General features: G+C 41.8%; 2 protein-coding genes and 1 long non-coding RNA gene across 3 annotated transcripts in view; 2 read left to right on the top strand and 1 right to left on the bottom strand.

The window, feature by feature from the left end:
* MNAT1 (MNAT1 component of CDK activating kinase) overlaps positions 1–21669 on the bottom strand; it is a 183825-nt gene that overhangs the window by 24623 nt on the left and 137533 nt on the right. The gene's annotated exons all lie outside the window — the stretch shown is intronic.
* On the top strand, positions 3204–3875 carry LOC137157680 (zinc finger and SCAN domain-containing protein 29-like). The gene has a single exon (XM_067555121.1). The coding sequence runs from the start codon at positions 3204–3206 to the stop codon at positions 3873–3875; it is 672 nt and encodes a 223-aa protein (XP_067411222.1).
* LOC137157563 (uncharacterized) overlaps positions 12893–21669 on the top strand; it is a 41466-nt gene continuing 32689 nt past the window's right edge. Inside the window, exon 1 of the long non-coding RNA XR_010921143.1 lies at positions 12893–13023. This is a non-coding gene — a long non-coding RNA (uncharacterized lncRNA). The remainder of the gene's footprint in view (positions 13024–21669) is intronic.

Raw genomic sequence — 21669 nt, 5'->3', positions numbered from 1 at the left:
CAAACACAAGTATCAAGCAGTGGTCAGCTTGGAGATGGGTGCGAGAATGCAAGAAGTATTGCTGTCTGTAGGATGGCACAGCCCATGACCGTATCTTTTGCCACTCTTTGGTCGATGGGGTAGTGGGCTGTGAAGGTATGTATGGATTGCGAGGTTGTTGCTCAGCATATGTCGTGCCAGGGGATGGCCGCTGGGGAGGTGGAGAAGGTCACTTGCGCCCTGTGGAGTGGGCCATAATCCTGCCAGACAGCAGGATGTTGGATAGTACAACTCTCTGAGGCACTCAGGGACCCACTTGGATATGTGCTGTGAAGAGAGGACTTGGCCCCTGGACTTGCTCTGCGATGGCTAAGAAAAGGCATGGAGAGGCAGGGGTTCAGTCAAGGTAGAATGCAAGTTAACACTGAAGGAGTGCAGAGTCCTGTCTGCTGGATTGACATGCGGTTTAGAACGCACAGAAGACGGAGGTGGAGGGACTGGTTGAGGTGAAACTGCGAGACCATCTTTGGGAGAAATTTCAGGTGAAGGCATCATGAGACCTTGTTTTTATGGAAGACGTATATTGGGGGTCAGCCTTCATGGCTGCCAATTCGCTGACCCATCTGGTGAAAGTTATGGCCATGAGGAAGATGACCTTCATGGAGAAGTGTGAGAGGGAGCACATGGCCAGGGGCTCAAAGGGAGGTCCGGTGAGGGCAGAGAGCACAAGATTGAGATCCCAGGGAGGGGTAGGTTTAAGGACCTGTGGGAAGCTGTTCATCAGCCCTTTGAGAAATTGAGTGGTGGTGGGGGGAGTAAAGACTTAGTGTCTGTCTACCGGCAGAAGGAAGGCACTAAGTGCCGCTAAATGGACCCGGACCAAGCTAAGCGCAAGACCTGAAGTCTTACGTTCTAAGAGGTAGTCCAGAATGGTGGGGACAGAAATATCCTTGAGGGAGACAGAGCAGCATTGCACTCAGGAGGTGAAATGCTTTCATTTCACTGCGTAGCACGCCTGTGTGGAATCTCGTCTACTATGCGTAAATATGTGCCGCGCTGGTGTTGAGCTGGCATTGTCTATGTGTGAGCTCCATCCAAAAACCAGGCTGTCAATTGAAGAGGGCCTGGGCTAGGGTGTCAGACTCTGCCTCATTCCTGGGTGAGGAGGTTGGGCAGAGCAGGGAGACGGATTGGGGACGGGTGGAGAGTCTGAGCAGATCTGGAAACCAGAACTGTCAGGGCCAGGCCAGGGTCATGAGTATGACAGTGGCCTGGTCACAGCAGATCTTGCACAAGATTTGTGGGAAGGACAGGAATGGAGGGAAAGGAGTAGCAAAGACCACCTTGCCATGGAAAGGGGAGAGCATCTCCCAGTGAATCATGCCCCTTGGCTCCCCCAGGAGCAGTAGAGGGGAACTTGCTGTTTTTGTGAGTGGTGAAAGGTCCCAGTGAGAGGTGCTCCTAACCCTGCAGATGGAGCAGGGAGCAGGGTCATGTAGCTCCCACTTGTGATTGAGGTACCAGGTCCAGCTGAATGCCTCTGCCAGAAAGTTCAGCACCCTCGAGCGGCATGCCACATGGAACGTGACATTGTGGCAGATATACCAGAGGCGGACAGACTCTGCCCAGAGTTACTGGGACCCTGTGCCCCGTTGTCTGTTTACATATGCCACTGCAGTGGTATTGTTGGGAGGAGCTGAATGTGTTGGGCTCAGATAAAGGGCAGGAATGCACAGCAGGCTAAGTGGCCTTCTCGCAGCACCAAGCTATTGCATGCATGCTTCACGCTCCGTCCAAGCCCCTTCAGCAGCATATCTGTCCAGGTGGACACCCCAACTGGCTAGGGAGGTGTCCATGGTGATGTTGGCTGTGGGAGTGGCAAAGGAGGTGCCTAGCAGCACCTCGGCAGAGTTGGTTCACCAGGCTAGGGAGGCCCGGACCAGGCGTGGGACGATCAAGGTGGCATCCAGGGGGTCAATGTGGAGTCTGCAGACTGATAGGAGCCACAATCGTAGACGATGTACATGCAGGCAGGCATGCAGCGTCACAGGTGTGCAGACCACCATGTGGAGGAGGCGGCAGAGGCAGCAGCGCACTGTGGTGCGTGGATTGCAGTGTAGGGCCACCAAGAGGACCATCCGGGTAGCGAAACAGTCCACTGGGAGGAAGGCCTGAGCTGTCACAGAATCCAGGCATGCCCCGATGAAATGGACTGTCTGCATCGAGACAAGCACAGATTTCTCCTCATTGATACAGACGCCAAGAGTGGTGAGGGGCATAGAGTGAACAGAGCACGGACAGCCAATGTCGTTTCGGCAATGGTTGGCAGCACCAGCAGCCAGTCATTTACATAAGGGAACACAGAATACCCCTGCCATCACATTTGGACTGTGATGACTGCGAAGACCTTGATAAAGGCTCTTGGGGCCATCATGATGCCGGAGGGAAGAACTCTGAAGTGGTTATTGCCCACATGGAAGCGAAGAAACTTGTGGTGAGCTGGATGGATGTCAGTGTGGAAGTATGCATCTTTCACGTCAAGGGAGAAGGGAGGGAATGATTGATGCGAGCATCATCAGACAGAACTTGGTCTGAGTAGCCGGAGATCGAGTAGAGGGAGGAGACCTACTCCCTTTTTTGGAATGAGAAAGTACAGGGAGTAGAAGCCCTTGCCAAAGAAGGGGTCGGGTACCGGTTCAATCACATCCTTCATCAGAAGGGTGTCCACCTCATGTTGTACAAGGCTGCGATAAGCAAGACTCCCAGGAGGCACCCATGGGAATGGGGAAAAAGGTACAGAACTCAATAGAGTAACTGTGCCATATGATCTCTTGGGCCTGGTCTACACTGGTGACTTAGGTCGACTTAAGGACCCTTAATTCGAATTAATTACACCCGCATCTACACTGATGCCACTGTTAATTCGGATTAAGGTGCCTGTAAAATCGACCTAATAAGACCACCTCTGCAAGTGGTGTAGCGCCTAAATCGAATTTGTTAAATCGAATTAGCATCAGTGTAGATGCAAAGTATCTTAAATCAAATTAACTAACTTCCGGGCTGTATCCCAAAATGCCCCACTTTGACCCCTCTGCAGTCGCACGGTGCTGCTCTTTGTTCACAGAAGCAGGAAAAGTCTCCTCCCCTCAAGCCCTGGGAACATTTGAATTTCCATTTCCTGTGCTTGCTCCCAGCATTGGGAGAGCTTTGCCACTGTTCTCAGCATGTCTACTGCAAAGCCCAAACATGCTCCAGCATGGAGTCGACCAGAGGTCTTAGATCTCATCGGGCTGTGGGGAGAGGAGTCAGTTCTGGCTCAGCTCAGAGCCAGCAAAAGGAATCTGGACATTTATTGGAAGATATCACAGGGCATGCTGGAGAAGGGACACCAGAGGGACGCTCAGCAGTGCAGAATGAAGATCAAGGAGCTGCACCAGTCGTATCAGAAAGCCAGGGAAGCTAACAGCCGCTCAGGCTCCTCTCCCAAAACATGCGGGTTCTATGATGAAGTGCATGCTATTCTGGGGGGCGATCCCACCATGATGCCTCCCTGCAGCATTGATACCTCCACTAGCTCACAGTCCATGAACAATGTGGAGGACTCCGTGGACAAGGAAGCTGTGGAGAGCAGGGTGCAGGAGAGCGGGGTGTCCGTTCTCCCACAAAGTCAGGACTTATTCCTGACCCCCAAGCAGTCCACCAGCACACAGGACAGCACAAATGATCCCGGGGAAGGCACATCTGGTGAGTTTTCTTTCTTCTTAGCATTTCTGTCCTTGAACATTGGGTGTGGAGGGAACGAAGGGGATCTCAGGCGTTTTGTTAACTGTACTGGGTGGTTACCCAGGGATCCTGTTTTTTATGTGATGCGAAACGCTACTTTTATCATCAGTTGATATCACATGAAAAGTTAATGTATGTAATCGGTTTTCCCTTGAATAATTTTTCAAGGGACGGCTGCCTTGTTCCTCCCTCCACGGTAGGATTCTTCTCTGCACTCTTGGTAGTCAGCATCATGGCTTCATGTGTTTTAAGAATATCCTAGCCCTCCCCCCCACCCTGCAGTCCCTCTCTGTAAGGGTTTGGAATAGAAACAGACACCCCCTCCTCACGCCGTCCACAGTTTCTCTCTGTAAGAGTTTGGAGTACAAGCAGATTCCCCCTCCCCCAAAAAAAGCCATCCGCAGTTCCTCTCTGTAAGGGTTTAAAATACAAGCACAGAGAGAAAATCATTAGCTACATTGTATCAAGGCATCATTATTGAGATTGATACAGATGTATCCTGTTCTTCACTATGCTAACTATGGCTATCTTCTTATTTTTCTTTCATTCTGTAGACACCTCGGCAGTGGGCCGACCATTAAGCAGTGCTGCGGACAGACTGTCTCAGATTAGAAAAAGGAAGAAAAAAAGGCAGAGATGACATCTTTTCAGAGCTCATCAATGCCTCAGCAGCCGCAGAGACAGAGCAAAGGGCGTGGAGGCTGACCTTGTCCCAGAACATGGGACAAATGCAGGAACATGATCGCAGCATCACGCAGGAGATGCTGCGACTACTGCGGGACCAAGCAGACTTGCTCCGTCTTATTGTGGACAGAGTCCTGCTGCAGGCCCTTCATAATGCTCCTCGATGGAGTGCTATGCCGCCCTTCCCCTCCCCTGCCCCACACAGGTCCCGGAGGAGATTGGCCAGGGTGCAGTACTTGCTCTCCTCCACCCCAGTGGAGGGGAGCAGAAAGCTGTGGCGGCCATGCTGACTGCTAGCCACCAAGCTACCAGCCTACCCCTGGAGACAGTGAATGAACCCTCCCCCCTCCTTCACCCAAGACTTGAATGTTAAAAAAATAAATTTTTGCATTTTTCTAAAACGTTTCTTTATTAAGTCATATCTTGTTCAGGAGGGATTTTTCGGGCACAGATATCGAAGGGCAGTAGGCGGTGTGGGTATCAAAGGCAAACAACATACAGGAACAGAAATCAGTCCTGCATCAAAGGCAAACAACATACAGGGGGGTTGGGTAGTGGGGGGATCTTAAAAGGCAAACAACATACGGGAGGGGGGGGGGTTGGCGGATCATCAAAGGCACAACATACAGGAACAGAAATCACTCCTGCATCTCATTGCAGAACCTGGTTTTCAAAGTTTCCCTAATGCAAAGCGCTCCGCAGTATGCTCTCACCGTAGTGCTGGCACCTGGCTGCTCCTAATTGGCGGCCAGTCTTTCTGCCTCCACAGCCCAACCCTGGGGGAACCTTTTCCCCTTTGCTTCACACACATTATGAAGAACACAGCAAGCAGATATCACAGAAGGGAGGAACTTCTCACTCATGTCCAGCCTAGTGAGGAGACTCCTCCATCTACCCTTTAAACGCCCAAAGGCACATTCTACAACCATTCTGCAACTGCTTAACCTGTTATTAAAACACTCGTCACTGTCAAGGTGACCGGTGTACAGCTTCATTAGCCAAGGGAGCAAGGGGTAAGCAGGATCCCCCAAAAATCACTATGGGCATTTCCACACCCCCGATCTGAATTTTTTGGTCAGGGAAGAAAGTTCCCACCTGCATTTTCGAAAGTCAAATTTAATAGTGTTATAGAAAGAGGCTAATGGTGCTTTAATGTTTAGGTCAAGATAAAGGATCAAGGTAAGTGCAGAAAAGTGTAGTTTGATAAGTTATGAAGATAGGATAATTTATAAGGCCTTTTACAGTTAAGGATTAATTTTAAGGAGACCCAGGTGTGAAGGCAGCCAAGATCTTGGATTAGATTAATTTGAAAAATTCCAGAAGCAAATGGGGTGAGGAGGCCCACAGCAAATAGGGTGTGGAGCCCCACAGGAAACAGAATCAGACACTGAAGGCGAGGAAGCCTGAGGAGGCAGATTCTGGGGTCAGGCACCGAGGGTGAGGAGGCCCCGGGAGGCAGACTTTATCCTGGAGAAATTGTAGGAACCTCAAAACTGAAGCTCAATTCTGAGGAAAATAGCAGAGTTTACAGATTAAAAGGGAGGAAATTGATGGTTGCTACCTAAATTTCCACCTGGTTAAAGTGGTTGAAATAAAGATCTAAAATGACAGCAAAAAGGAAACTGAATCACAATAGTACTTTAGAAATAATGTTAGGGAACAGGTTAGAAGGTTTTATTAAGCAAAAAGAAAATAGTCCCTGGAAAGAAGGTGCTTTTACTGAGCCTGGTGCCTATCAACAATTGTGTGAGTAGTGGGAACAATGTGTTCAGCCTAAAAGAAGAGGGATTGCTTTTTCAACTCTCAGCAAGAAGGCAAACAAACAGGTCACTTTGCAGGGCCTGCAAATGGTAACTGTAATTTTAAATAAAGACATGGACAGCCTGAGAACAAGAACACAGGAACAGGAGTCAGAGAAGGAACTAGTGGACAATCTCAGGGCAAAGATGCAAGAGTTAAGAAGAAAATGGCTAAATTATAGAAAGAAGCAGCTGATTCAAAGGTAGAGGCTGAAGTGCTGAGAGTCACAGTATTGGCACAAAATACTCAGAAGGCTGCCCTACAGGAGGAATTGGTCAGCACAAACACGAAGGCTGATGTGTTGGAAGCCGTTGTTTTAACACAAAATCAGTTTAAATGATAGGAGAAAGGAACAGGAAAGTCTAGCTCAGGAGGTAGCAGAGTGGAAACAAAAAGTGTTAGAGGGGCAAGCTGTGGTGCAGGTGGTGCTCACAAAGATCGAGGAAGAAAATAAAAGTTAGTTACGGGCTCTGTCAGTGCCAAAAATATGCTCCAAAAGGCGAATTGCAAGTAAGAGAAGGAGTAGTAAGGGGCAATTAGAGAGAGGTTGGGATAATGAAATTCCTGAATGGTGCAATAAAGAGGAAAGGACTAATCTTTGGGATGAGAATTCCTCCAGTTTGCACTATGAGAAGGATAACCCAGAGGAGCCGCTTCAGAGAACTTATGCCACAGAACAAAATAGGGCATTGGGCAAATCCATAGGTTCCCCAAACAGTAGTACAATAGCCTGATATGCCTGGGACAACACGAACAGATAGCTCAACCATGGCTGCAAAGTAACTAAATCTCCAAATTTTTGAGTTAGAGGGATCCAAAAAGTTAGAAGATTCCTCAAACCAGGTTCAGCAGTTGCTCCAGCAGCAACTGGAGTTCTGGTCTAGGGAGAAGGCTCAGCCTGAAACTGAGAACTCCACATAACAAAAGAAAGGTGGGCTGCAGACTAAAAAACTGCAGCACACTTGTGATAAGCAATGGCTTAGAATATTAAGGGAGCAAGATTGCTGCTTAAGGGAAACTGCCACACAGGTAGCAATAGATGTGGTTTTGAATTCTCAAAACCAGCAGACTGTAGCTGACCATGCATACTGCCAACAGAAAGCGGCTTGCTTACAGGAAGAGCTGCAGGCTATGCAGGTAGTTAATAGCAGAGCTCATGGAAGCAGTCCTATGGTGAGCATTAAAAAAGACTGTTCTCACAAAATTGAAAGAAAAGAACAGGGTTAGTCCTGGAATAGGTTCAGAAAACTTTTCTGGACTCCCCTATGGAAGTAATACTAAAAGCCTGAAGAAAGAAAAGGTGAAGTCTTTCTTCCCAGGAGGGGATTCAGATTCTATAATGTGCTTTCCTAAAGAGGAACAGCAGGTACAAGAAAAACCAAAATCATGTACGACTTGTAAATTAGTGCATGAAAATCCTGAGTTAATTCAGGGAGGTACCACAGTGTGTATTGTAAAACAATCTGAAGGAACATTAGTTTCACAATTTGGCCTAATAATTAAAACAGCAGTAACTGTTGAGAATTCAGATTCTGATTTAAACAATGTAGGACAAACTGTAAGCAAAATACAGAAAGCATGGCCACCTCCAAAGAAAAAGCCAGATAAGGTGTCAGTAGTAACCTTCTCAAAAAATGGTCCACAGGGAAAAGGTGACCAATGGAATGAAGGGAGAGGTAAAAGCAGCAAGTTTAATAAGGAGCAGAGAAACTCCTAATTCAGGTAGAAATTGGCGCTGGAAAAGAACTATTGCAGTATAAGCCTAAAGAGCAGCTCAATGGGCTACCTACCGAAAAGTTGCTTCAAAGGATAGCCAGCCATGAGAGGAACTCACCTATAGTTTTTCCTCCACCCTCCAAAAATCTAACATATGAAGGCCATGTGCCCCCTATTTCCCCAGCGTCAGCAAAAGACCACGCTGGCTTAATGGCACACTTAAAATAAGATGTGTGGGGAAGACCCACAGTACATGTGGAATTTAAAAAAAAAAAATCTATAGAATGAAGTTTAAACAGAATATATTGGTAAATATAGGTGCCCACCTACCCTTTGATTAGACCCTTTTACCTAATAGTCTATTTGGACCTCCAGTAGCAATAAAAGAAATTGTAAGAATTTAATGAAGCAAAGAGCAAAGTGCCATTTAGCCCTCTAATTAATTTTTTAGATAGGAACAAAATAAGAAATAGAACAATTCAGCCTAATAAACCATAAATGGCAATGATATAATAGAGATAAATATATTAAGAAACCTTCTAATAATAATAGATTTAGTAAAGAAAGTATTGAGGGAGATTTCTCTAAATGAAGCCAATATACTACAGCAACCAATAACCACTGAAGCAGGATATAGGCTATCCACCTTTAAAGCTGCCAAACATATAGAATGGCCCAACTGGCCAATGGAGATATTAGAGATTGCGCAAAAGCACAAAAAGGTTTAGGCTATTAATAAAATATAAAAACCCCAAAGAAGCAGAAGCTAGACTAACAAAACTATTCAGAAAGTTATAATAGAAAAGCAAACTAACCACTGGAACCCCACAAGGTTTTATAATGCCCCAGTTATTTTCCACATGCAGGTAACTCAATGAAAAGCTAAGAAAGGAGCCAAGGAGAGGGCATTGCGACAACCACAATCACAGCTAGGATCCAGTAGCAAAATCAGAAAAGGAAAAGAAAAATAGAAAAAGGTTCCACTCATCTTAATTGAAAAGATGAACAGAAGAGACAATACAAAATAAAGTTAAAATAGATAAGACAGTGAGCATTTTGTGGCTTGCATTAGCAAAAGAAAGATGCCATGTGTAGAATGGTGCTGAAAGTATGGGTGAATGGAGGATGCCAGATGTTTTGGGGCTGTCCAGGTTTGGCCAGTTCTTTCTTTATTAGAGAACAGCACAGGGGTATTAAGTTTAAAACACTGGATGGTTCTTTGCTGTTTGTGGTAGCCAGAGCAGATATTATGCACTTCAGGTCCGGCTGATCTTCTGAAACATCTGCAAACTCCTGAAAATCTGGGATTGCTTTTCTGTCCCAGATAAAAGGGACCTAACCATTCGGTTGGATTGGATTATAGAGGTTGCCTTTAATTTCAGAAAATTTGCATATCTAATATAATTATTAATTTAAAATACAATTGTTAAAATATAAAACTGTTAATAAAATATATTGTATTTAAATAAATAATTTATAAAATTGTTATAAAGAATACTCCCAAGGGAGGAAAGATGTCATTTGTTTTACAGAAAGAGAAGATGAATACGCTTCTGGGTATTAGTGTTTATGGGGTTCTACTATGGTGGTGTGAATTTAGGGGTTGCAAAGACAACAGCAACAATCCAGTTGACCAAACCTAGCCAGACTGCTATTGAAAATTGTAATGTAAGTTGGGTAATTACATTACCGCATTTAGAGGAGAATAAGATAGTTGAAGTTACAAAGGGGCCTGTGAGAGATGTGAGTTCTCGAATACAAACTAAATTGGGCTAGACACCCGTTACAGAAAGCTCTCACAGGTATTTCATTGCATTTGCACCCTTAAAGCCTTGGGGAGCTTTGAAATCTCATAATCTCCCCTCATCACGGTTAACAGGATTTAAATGGACTCATCCTCATATAAAGCCTTTATTTATTTGAAGAGCAGTTACAACTGGACAATGGCAATGTAACCTAGTAGATAGTTCAGGGATATTTGCATATTCCACTGGTCTCCTTATAGCCCCTGACGAAATAACTAAATTCTCCTGTTATTAAAATACCAGCAATTAGCACACAGGAAACAGAAGGAAGAAATAACATTACAATGATATGTAAATGGTCCTTAAATGCAAATAGGAAAGATTGGAATTTAGTCCATCATACTGGGATAATAAATGCAAGAAAGGGCTGCACACAACCCATGGGATGAAGGAGAAAACATCCAGAGCTCCGGACGAGCAAAGGGAGAACATGGGTACGTGTAATGGATATGGCATCTACACAGCAGAGCACATCAGTTATAAATTATGTCCCAGGAAAAGACAAGCCCATATTATGGTACAGAAAAGGAGCGGTCTGTGAATGGCTTTATGCAGGATTAAATAATTGCACCCAGATCTTAAAAGAAAATCCCTTTTGTGCTTTTGTAGCATGGGGCACCACAAAGAGGATAAAGGAAGAAAGGAAAACCATAGTGATAAAATGGGCCCATAACGATGTTAAAATAGGTAACGTTTTATTTAACATCGTTGATCCACAAGGAGGATGTATGAGGATAATTCATTGTACCTGAGCAAAAACTGTATCAGGGAATGAGTTAAGCCTACAGGCACCTTGGTACAAACAACTGGTAGAACAACACCATGGGTGTGAGAAGAGTGGTCTAAATCAGACTTTATTTGCTTATTGGTATACAGGTCAGTTAGATGAAACCAGGAAAAGAGGAAGTGGAATCTGGACAATTATTGACCCTAATAATTTTAACAAAAATTTTTACCATTCTATGGGTATTCAAGCCTGAATAAATTAACATCAGTCCTTACATAGTGAAGAAAGATGTCAGAAGGCAATTAGTAATAGATCCCACTGATTCTTTAAAGAAAATAGTGGTAGACCTAACTTCCACGAACATTTCATCCATTCAGCCCCAATGTGCCAATATACTGAGCCTCTGTTTATAGGATGGAAAAGATGTGTAGAACTCAACTCTTAAAAGACATCAACTAAGAAGGTAAAAAGAAGTTTGGTAGATACAGTTCTAGAAGGAGCATGACCAGGTCTGGGAGTATTAACTAGCATAGATGTGGAAGTGCTAGCTAACAAGCTAAATGCAGTAGAACAGCATTTGGAAGCTTTGTCTAAGCCCCTGAAAACATCTCTAAATGAGATGAGCACTAATCATCATCTAATAGCCAGTTTACTTCCTGGTTGGGAAAAATTACAAGAGGCAGACCACTTAATTATATTATGCTTAGCAGAGGTTCTACAAAGCAATGTATCCTTGGCATTAGCTTGTATACAAGCACAGACATGGACTAATGATGTGGTTAAAGACATAAGGGATGGAATGAGAGGAATTCTACCACTAGAAATAAGAAGCATAATGTGGAAACATGCTACTACTTTCAAGCACAAATTATATTCCTGGTGGAAAATGGTGAATTTCACATATGAAATACAGTTAAACCAAATTACCATATATATAATCATAATGTCTGATGCTCAGATAGAATGGATACCCCCTATTGTGGCATTAGGATTGAATATCAACAATAGTGTGATGAATCCAATAGAAACAAACTATGGGCTATAAAACAAACTTCCGTATGGAAGTCGGTAGAACTTGGGGCTTGTATGGAAGAACATGGTATTGGATAGGTTTGTAATAAAGATGCAGTACAGCCATTGATATATGTCTAAATGCAGAAAGAGGACAACCCCATTATCAATTAGATCCTTTTACATGTAATGGATCAGTCATTATGTATATAGAAAACAAATGTGTCTATATTAGAAGCTGGTGTAACTTACTTAAGGTTAATCATTTGTTTAATATAATCTATAATCCATATAAAAACAATGTTTTTCTAATGTAACCTCTATGATTGATTGCAATTTTAATTTCATGATACCTGAAATTAAAAATGAGGAGATTAGGGATCAGTTTCAATTATATGAAAAGATTTAATCCAATATCAATCAGGATGAATATAAATTTAGTCAGGTTACTGATAAACCCTCCAGACGTACAGAAACAATTGGAAAAGGCCCAAGAAAATGTACAAAAAGTTATGATTACTGTTCACCACTCAATTAACAAAACTGAACAAATTACAGAATGTATAAAAGGGGACACCAAACACAACTGGTGGGAAGAATTCTTGGGATGGTCCCCTATGGCAACAGGCTACTTTAATACAATTCTACATTCTGTTGTAGTAGTCTTAGCATTTCAGATTGTGAAGCATTTGTGCTTATTGTCCTGGAATGCTGGATTAAACAAAAATTTAGGCAGCTATGACATATACAGTCCATAAGTATTGGAAGAAACCATGATGGCGCACAAGGAAGTGTAGCTCTGGTGAGAGTCAAGGATGGTGAGGAATTGTGCCAGTAAGGAGTGGTATCTGCTCGGTCTCATGGGAGAGCCTTGAGCCAATACTGGACAAAACCAAACATCCACTGAGCTCACCAATCAATAAGCGTTGGGTTGATAAATATCTATATCACTCAACGAGGAGGGGACTGATACAAATAAATTGTAAGTTGCACTGGTCCATAAATGAGATCAGCATCTCAGGTTGTAGGAGGCTGCGATCAGACTCCAAGGAGTAAATAATAGTTTAGAGCAAGTTTAGCTAGGAAATTAAAATGGTGGCTGCAATGTCGTCATGTGAGAGAGAGAAACAAAATGGAGGTATAAGGAACTGACCAATAGCAGAAAGGTAGACTAAGGTGAAATAAAGGTCACTCTTAATACCTGAAGGGAGGGGTCAGTTAGGTGGGAAGGAGGATTTTAAGAAGGCCCAGTTTGAAGTAAACAAGTGAAACTAAATAGCGTATCAGAGAACTGATTGGTTGAAAATGATATCATCCCTGGGAGAGGAAGATGGTGTTCACTCACATTAAGCAAGCAACCAATCAGGAAGGGTCAGAAATTGTAAATAAGGCAGAGAGCAGACAGGCTTGAGTCTGGGTGATCAGATAGTCAGGAGACGACAGCAATAGCAGCTGCAAGCAGAAAAAGACAGAACAGAGGACCTACGACAAGATGGAGGGATTTGATCAAGGAAGAAAGTAAGTATAATTCTCCTTGTATTCATGAATTATTATTTTAGGATAACAGTTCCCCACTGTTCCTCACTCTGCCCTTTTTTGACTTCCTTGCACCCCACTATGCATCATAAATCCTCCACTGCACAGCAAGGAGTCCATATTGATGAATCGGGTTTTTGAGCAAATTACACGAAAGAGACTCCGGTGAGCCAGCTTACATGTAAACTGCAGATATCAGCCCCACGAAGGCCCTTAATGTCTTTTCTGAACAGAGTGCTCAGTCTCTAAGTCAGGAATATCCAAGGAAAGAGGGTGGTGTATAATACATGGGGATTTTTCTTTGTATAGCAACTTTTACTTGATGCACAGCTTTGTGGCAAATGACTAAGTGTTCAGTCATGGCTTTGCCATAAGCTCAGGAGTTGTGCTATCCCACAAGCAGTTCAGGAGGGAGCTTTTTATGTTGGTCAGCAAATTGAGGGATTGAGGAAAGTTCAGCCCACCTGTGCAAGTGTGTGGGGGAGAGGGAGGGATGGGGGTACACAGCAGCTCCGCAGAGCTTGCTTCCCTTCCTCTGGTGAATGTTACCAGGGCAAAACCGCACCGAGCACCCCTGCCCTACCATGCTAGTCAAGCCACAATTTGGCACTAGGAAGTGGGGCAGAAAGGTATAAACCAAAAAAATTTAAGTGTGTGTAAAATGCCCGCAGTACACTGTTTTTCATTAATAAGAACCCTGAATGGTTACATCAAAGCTACAAACTGCACTGGTTGGTATACTTTTCAAAGTTTACTTTTCCTTGGAGGACTATGCCATTGATATGGCATCATGAAATGACATCACATGGTTTTTATCCCTACAAGGGGGAGAGAAGAAATAAATGGGGAAGAGGAAAGAAAACCACACGCAGGAGAGAGGACAAAATAAGGGAAAATGTATCCTACCAGAAGCAACCACTTTTTGTCAATCACACAACAGGCCTCCAAAAAAAGCCACTAGTAGAATCACAGTCACTTGATCCAAGGAAAAAACAAGACTCTTACTTTGAAAATTTTGATCTCTATACCTTTGTGTTATTGGGGGGACATTGCACCATTGTGACACATTTTGGGTATCACTTCATATTGTCTGACATTTTCAGCTTAATACTACCCCCCAAAAAGAGCAAAGTGTGCAATGAATTTCTGGATTCTGTTATTCCAAGCTCTTTATGTCAATCAGGTAAGTAGACTGCAAACCTACTCATCTTGAATGAACAATTGCAAGCTGGGAATAACTTTATTAAAGCTCCAGAGGGGTAGCCATGTTAGTCTGTATACAGCAAAAACCATGAGAGTCCTTAGCACCTTAAAGACTAACAAATTTCTGCAGGCGTAAGCTTTTGTGGGCTGCAACCCACTTTGTCAGATGCATGAAATGGAGATCACAGATAGGTATATATATACACATCCAAGGTTAAGAAACATAACAATGGGGAGGGCAAGTGCTAACAAAGTCAGCTCAAGCCGTGGGAGGCAGGCCTATCTTTGCTTTCAGACAGCCCCCCAACTTGAAGCAAATACTCACCAGCAACCATACACCATACAACAAGAACACTAAACCAGGAACCTATTCCTGCAACAAACCCCGTTGCCAACTCTGCCCGCACATCAACTCTAGTGACACCATCATGGTCCTAACCACATCAGCCACACCATCAGGAGCTCATTCACCTGCACATCTACTAATGTAATATATGCCATCATGTGCCAGCAATGCCCCTCTGCGATGTACATCGGCCAAACTGGACTGTCACTACGCAAAAGAATAAATGGACACAAATCAGACATAAAAAATGGTAACCTCCATAAACCAGTCAGAGAGCACTTCAATCTCCCAGGACACTCTGTAGCTGACTTGAAAGTTGCCATAATTCTACAAAAAAACTCATCAAAAACAGACTTCAGGGAGAAACTGCAGAGCTGGAACTCATATACAAACTTGACACAATCAAACTGGGTCTGAATAGGGACTTGGAATGGTTATCTCATTACACAAAGTAATTTTCATTGTTCACACATTCTCACCTTCTAATCAATGGTTGTGAATAGGCCTCATCTACTCTAACTGAATGGACTTTACTAACAACTACCCTCCCCATTGTTGTTTCTTACCCTTAGATGTATATATATACACACCCCCTATCTGTGATTTCCATTTCATGCATCTGACGAAGTGGGTTGCAGCCCATGAAAGCTTATGCCCGCAGAAATTTGTTAGTCTTTAAGGTGCTAAGGACTCTTTTTTTGTTTGTTGTTTTTAATTAAAGTTGTTACTGTAGATCTTTTGTAGACAGTGCTGGTGGAAAAGTACAAGTGTCCAGAGCAAAATGATTGCTGTTTGAATGACTATTTAAAGAAGATGAGGCAGACCAGGTCAAAATGAGGTGAGAAAAAAAAAATAGCCAGCATGGGATGGCAGCTGACTAATACTCTAATGCATTAGACCCTCTGCTTCTTAAGGCTCTTATGCTACTGATCAGGTCAGCATTTCAGTCTGGTGTTGAGGATCAAGTTTACAGCTCTCAGTTGCACTGGCATTTGCTTCTGGGAAATGCTGGGGTGGAGGGGGATTGCTGGGAGTGGAGGGTCCCATGAAGCTACTATTGGGACAAGAATTAAAAGCATCTGCTAGAGTAATGTGCGCTTTGCTGGCTGAGCTCACCAGAATGACAACCTGCAGAGGATCAGTTCGGCCCCAGCACTAGTCTGTGTCACACAGCAGTCAAGGAAACTTCATACCCAGAGGCTACGAGAAAAGTCAATTTCCTATTTTAAAAAAGGCTTTTCTAATGGAGTGAGGGGAAAAAACCAAGAAGAAACCCTTCAAACCAGTCTCCTCCTATCTGTCAGCATATGGTAGGAGCTATTATTCTTTGGCCTAAACATAAAATAACATTAAGCCTGTTTTTCAATTTTAACCTAGTTTGAGGTTGCTGTTGTGAAATCTGTACATAATTTGTAGAGTTTTATTGTTCCCAAACTATTGTTCCATGATGGAATTGCCAGACAAAAACAATAAAAGGGAGGGTTTTTTTGCTTTGTTCTTCTATTATAAAAGACAATGAATTAGACTATTAAAGGAAATAGGCTTATATTTTAAAAGTTTTTTGTTGAATTAAATCCTTCTCACTGGTACTATTTAGGCTCCAATACAGTTTCCTGAAACAGCAGGAGCACAGACTTCCAGGCTCACATGTGCTGCTTTATGGGTTATTCATTACTTTCATCTGGGAGAGAAAAGTGCTAACAAAGTTGTTACACAGAAGCAACATTCAAGATCTATTGAAATTCTCCATGGTTTATATGAGGAACAGAATTTAAGCCACCTTGCCATCTGTATCCTCAATAAACATATGAAAACAGGTAATTATCTATTGGAGCAAAAACTGCATCTTCAAACATGCATGGACAGCACCTAACACATTAGGCCACTACCAGGATATGATTAATAAATAATGATGATTAATTTAATTGCTGAAACTCTGTAGAAGAATTTGCAAATTAACACTAGGTGGCAGAAGGCTCTGCCATACTGGAGACACCTGCAAGCAGACACACAGACCTAGTAGTACTAAGTCCCTTCCAACAGCATTTAGAAAGCCGGAGAGATATTGAAGAGAGAGATAGATCAGTTATAAATATATTTTTGTCCATTCTAGTCTATATAATTGTGACCTTCACACCTTTTTCAATATTCATAAGATTAAAGCTATACATAGATTTATGTACACCTTTTAATCTCTGTCTCACCTGAATTCAAGTTGATGCAGACCAGGTATTTATCCATTCATATGTGCATGGGACTAATTAGGCTTTTACTTAAACACAAGAATAAGTGGTCCAATGAAATGGCGCAACCCATCAGGATCTGATAAACACTGCCAAAGCAAGCACACCCCGTTCCACCTGAGGGATTTCCTGAAATGAGGTTTAGTACCATGCAGCATACTTCTGGTCATGAAAAATGCTGACGGTGAACATTACCCAACCTGTCGAAAATAAATTGTCGAGAATATCTCCTGAGAATAGCAGCAACTTGTTCACGGACATGCAGTGGCAGACACTGGAGATTTTGCTATCTGTGGCTGCATGCAAATTTCCATGGTAAAACCTCTTTATTCCATTTCCCATTCTCCATCTTTATCTGCCCCCTCTCCAAACCGTACTCCGCAATACCTACATTTCTTCTCTTCTCGCCCGACTCTTTTCTATTACAGCCACTATCTTTTTACCTTTTCTTACTTTTCTCCTTATCCTTGTTTGGTCCCCTTTCCCAGACACTTTCCATTTCTAATCTCCTTTAACTAGCAGAAGTCGAACTTAATAAAGAGACCATGAGTTTGGCCTCCACAGAAGGGAGAGAGAGGTATCAACAACTCTAATCTGACAGCACCACCACAGGTCAGCTCATGAGGTTGCTTTAATAGTAGGTCCTACGAACCTAGTTAAAAAGAGGAACTGAGGGGAATGCTGAGGGGGACGGGAGGAAATAGCTGTAAGAACAAAAGGTGGAGGAACAGACCATGGTTATAGGCTAGAAAATAAGGGATTGGAGATAGGGGAGAGAAAGTACCATTTCCTCCGGCAAACCAGCCTCGGCAAAGAAGCAAATAAGCTAGAATTGACCCCAAAAATTCCTAAGATGGTATATACATGGGCCCTGATCCTCAGCTGATATAAAAGTCAGTGTAGCTCCACTGATTTTAAATTAGTCATGCTGATTTAAATCAGTTGAGGATCTGGCCCTACGAGTCTTGCCATGCCAACTCAGAGCTGTCTGGCATGGTTGTAGGTTATTTTGCAGAGAAAGTCCTCAGAACATTTGAGGGCTCTCTGTATTTCAGGATCCCTGATTAAAACTCAGTGGTTCATATCTTAGTATTCACAGTTGTCAGCCATGTAAATTGTCATTAAAGAAATAAGAGAAGCTGCAGAAGAGAAGAGGAATTGGTTAAAAAGTGAAAAGTATCTTGGCTGTAACTGGTTCATCAGACCATTCATTTGAGGGGAGAGGAGCAAGCCATCCACTGCAAACTGCTGATCTGATGTGCAAGAAAAAAAGAGAAAAAAAAAGAAAAAATCCCCACCACCAATAGTAGGTAGGAAATCCTATTTGTCAAGGTTACTGTTGCCGCCAGCAGAAAATTAATGCATCTGTCTGCATTCTTTAATGTTTTTTAAGCAGCATACATGTGAACTGAAAAGGTGCAACGTGTCACCAGCCTCTCTCCCCTCTTCATTTTCCTTCCATTTTAAAACTTTGGCTACCACAGAAAACAATCACGTTTCACCTCATCTTTTCCCAGGTTTCCTGAAGTTCAGTTCCTGCTCTGTACCAGTGTATACAGTTTAAGTAATAACCCTGACAACCTGTTTGACAAATATATATTGCACATCTACTTTACTCCAAAAAAGCTCTGGAGTTGGTAGGGTTTAGATAGGGAACAGAGGCCAATTAAAATAAATAGAAAGGAGGTTATCAATGAATTCCTTTAAAACATCAGACAGACACAACGTAACATAATTAGCATTTACCCAGTATCAGAAATTTAGGGCTCCCTCACCACGGTGCTAAGCAATCTGGCCTAGACCCAGAAAAAAAAATCTCTTAAGCAGATGTTTAACTTTGTCTGAGTAGTCCCACTGTTTTCTCACGAATACTACTGAAACTATTCTGTGCTTAAAGTTAAGCACACACATAAGTGCTATCCTGGATCAGAGCATCAGTACCTTGCAGAAAGAAGCCCACAGTGCAATTACCATTATTTTACCACCTCATTATTTTCTTCCAGATACATTTTTAGGTTTTTTGAGAATATCGTGTTTATCAGATGTGAGATGCCAGATAAAGCTAATAATTTTTGCTTTACAGCTATCCTCAAAGTAACAATTATTACTCTCTGACAGCTATAATCAGAAGGATAATCAAGCCACACAAATAATAAACTGATAAAAGAAATTAATTAGAAAAATAAGGCCAGTAATCTACCATTAACCCAGACAAAAATGACAAAGTGTAAAGTAAAGGTTGATATTCCTTTAATCTTAAATGACAGCTAATTTGCAATAGTGCTTCAAAATCCCATAAAGAGCAGGCATTGAATAGCAATTTATAAAAAGAAGCTAAATATCTTCACTTTGGTAATTAATACCAGTCAACAGTTCAACTGGTTTTTATCTTCTCATTCATATTTGAGTTCAGAATTTGGATTTACCCACTCTTATTCAAGCAAGTATATGAAAAAGAACACGGGGATGAGAACTTGTGACTGATTCATCAAGATTAGCCCTTCATATCTGAAAATCTCAAGAATTAGAGAAAATTAATACCTTTTTTCCTGCTATTAAGAAAGTGAACATTCTTCACTCAGCCACAGACCAAAATTACAAGGCAATAATAATGATAGTTGCTTTTATCTGAGCATACACCTTCCATATCACATCACATCACAAACACCAATAAAACAAAACCATATAAATAGGACTGGCAAAGCTCCATGATAACTTGTGCCTATGTTATAATTACATTTATCTTATTGCTTACTTCAGTACTTGATTGGTTTTCCTTAAATGTTTAAAGAACTAACTCAATGGAAAATGTAAATAGCATTCAGAGAACAATACATGAACAAGGTCAGTTTAAAACTGGATTGTTTCTTCAAAACCTCAGGCTAATTTCACACCACTGCATTACAAGTACTCCACTGACTTCAATGGCATTAAATCAGCATAAACCTGGAGTGACACCCAGGATGAATCAGAGCCTCTGGTTTAAACTGCACAGCTGGTGAGTACTGATACAAGCCTGAAACAGATTAAGGGGAGAACTCTAGCATCTTGGCCACATGACAATGAAGAGGTTAGGGAACTAAGGAATGTCAGTGTCACTCAAGATGGTTTTACACACAAATAAGAATCTCATGAACCTGCACCAAGATTGGACCGGTCAGTCCTTGTCCATACAAGAAAAGTACTCCAGTTTAAACTATATTGGGCTAGTTAAACTAGTGCAAACCTCTATTGTACACTTATTTAAGCTAAATCGATATAAGCAAGGGTTCTAAAACTCAATCTATTTAGTTTACCCAAGAGAAGGTTAAGAGTTGATTTAATTATGGTCTGTAAATACTTAAACAGGGAGAAAATACCTGATAGCAGAGGGTCCTTTTCTAAAGTAGACAAAGAAATCTGCTGGCAGGAAGCGAAAACTAGAGAAATTCAGACTAGAAGCAAGGTGCAAATTTTTAACAGTAGACAGTAGTAAATCATTGAAACAACAACTAATTGAGAACTATGTCTGATTCTCCATCACTTAAAATCTTTAAATCAATATAGGATCTTTCTAAAAAACATGCTCCAGCTCAGTCACAAGATATGTGGGCTTGATACAGGAACCACTGGCTTATGTTATGCAGGAATTCAGATGAGGGGATCAGAATGGTCACTTCTGGCCTCAAAATCCATTATGCTAATTGGTTTAAGTGTGTCAACATTAGGGGCTTGCCTTGGTTTAACTATTCTATTTTGAAATCAACTGGCACACTTTTTTAATATAGACAAGAACTAAATATTTAATGAAAAACACTGGGCTTTATCTATTTTATGGCGAATTTTCTTTTAGGCAAAGAAGATTCTGAATTAATGATAATTTAAAAATCTTGTAAATGGTTAAAATATCTGAAAACACTCCAATATTTACTTTAACACAAATTATGAATAATTTCTCTGAACAAACTATTCTAAAACTGTACCTGCTCTTAAGGGAGAGAGGAGGACATTCTAGTACTGGGATTTGAGCCAGTGGATGAATATAAAAATCTAATTATGCCATAAGTATTTAATGATGTTATAGTACTTATTGCCAGAATTAGAAAAAAAAATCTAAAAACTATGCCCTAAAAATAGAATGCAGTTCTGCTAAACTGAAAACACATTCCAAGAAATGTGAAATAATATCAAATTAACCCATGGATACAAACCTAAGATGTACATAGTAAAGAGCATATTTGAATAAAATACATTTAGCGTTCGACCAGACAAGAGGTTTCTCAGAAGTTCTATTAAAATAATGACATTGATGCCCAGAGTCAGAAAAATATTAATGTAACAAGAAACTGCCTCTGTGTTTTATGCAAATTAACTTCCATTTTAACCATCTGCAACTGGTGTCAATCTGAAAACATCTGTTTAAGGCAACAAAACTAGATGCAAGGATGAATAAATGTTAGAGTCACAAACTGAAAAGAATTCTGTCATTGATATGACTTGGACCAGTAACACGGAAACAAAGAAAAGACAAAAGAATTAAAAAATTGTGACTACATTGCCAATTTTGTAAAAGTCAAGCATGGGCTTAGGAGAAAATGGAATAGGAATGGTTTTGACAAAAGCTTATGGCTTCTATTTAAAGATGGCACTCAGCATTCTATTAACCATATAAAATACAATCATAGCCCTGTATTCATTTACTTACAATAAATATTCTTGAAAAATACTGTAAGGAACAATGCCCAGCAAGCATCTAAGAAGAAATATATCTGACCACACAGAGCAGACATGTAAATATAAAAGACATATACTGGAAACAGAGCTTACCACCAACGGGAGAAAACACAAGGGGATAAT

This window comes from Emydura macquarii, unplaced genomic scaffold (genome assembly GCF_026122565.2).
Source record: "Emydura macquarii macquarii isolate MOO-44397 ecotype Brisbane River unplaced genomic scaffold, CSIRO-AGI_Emac_v2 contig_1551, whole genome shotgun sequence".
NCBI lineage: Eukaryota > Metazoa > Chordata > Testudines > Chelidae > Emydura > Emydura macquarii.
Note: the sequence above shows the minus strand (reverse complement) of the source record. Positions and strands in the feature narration are given on the sequence as shown.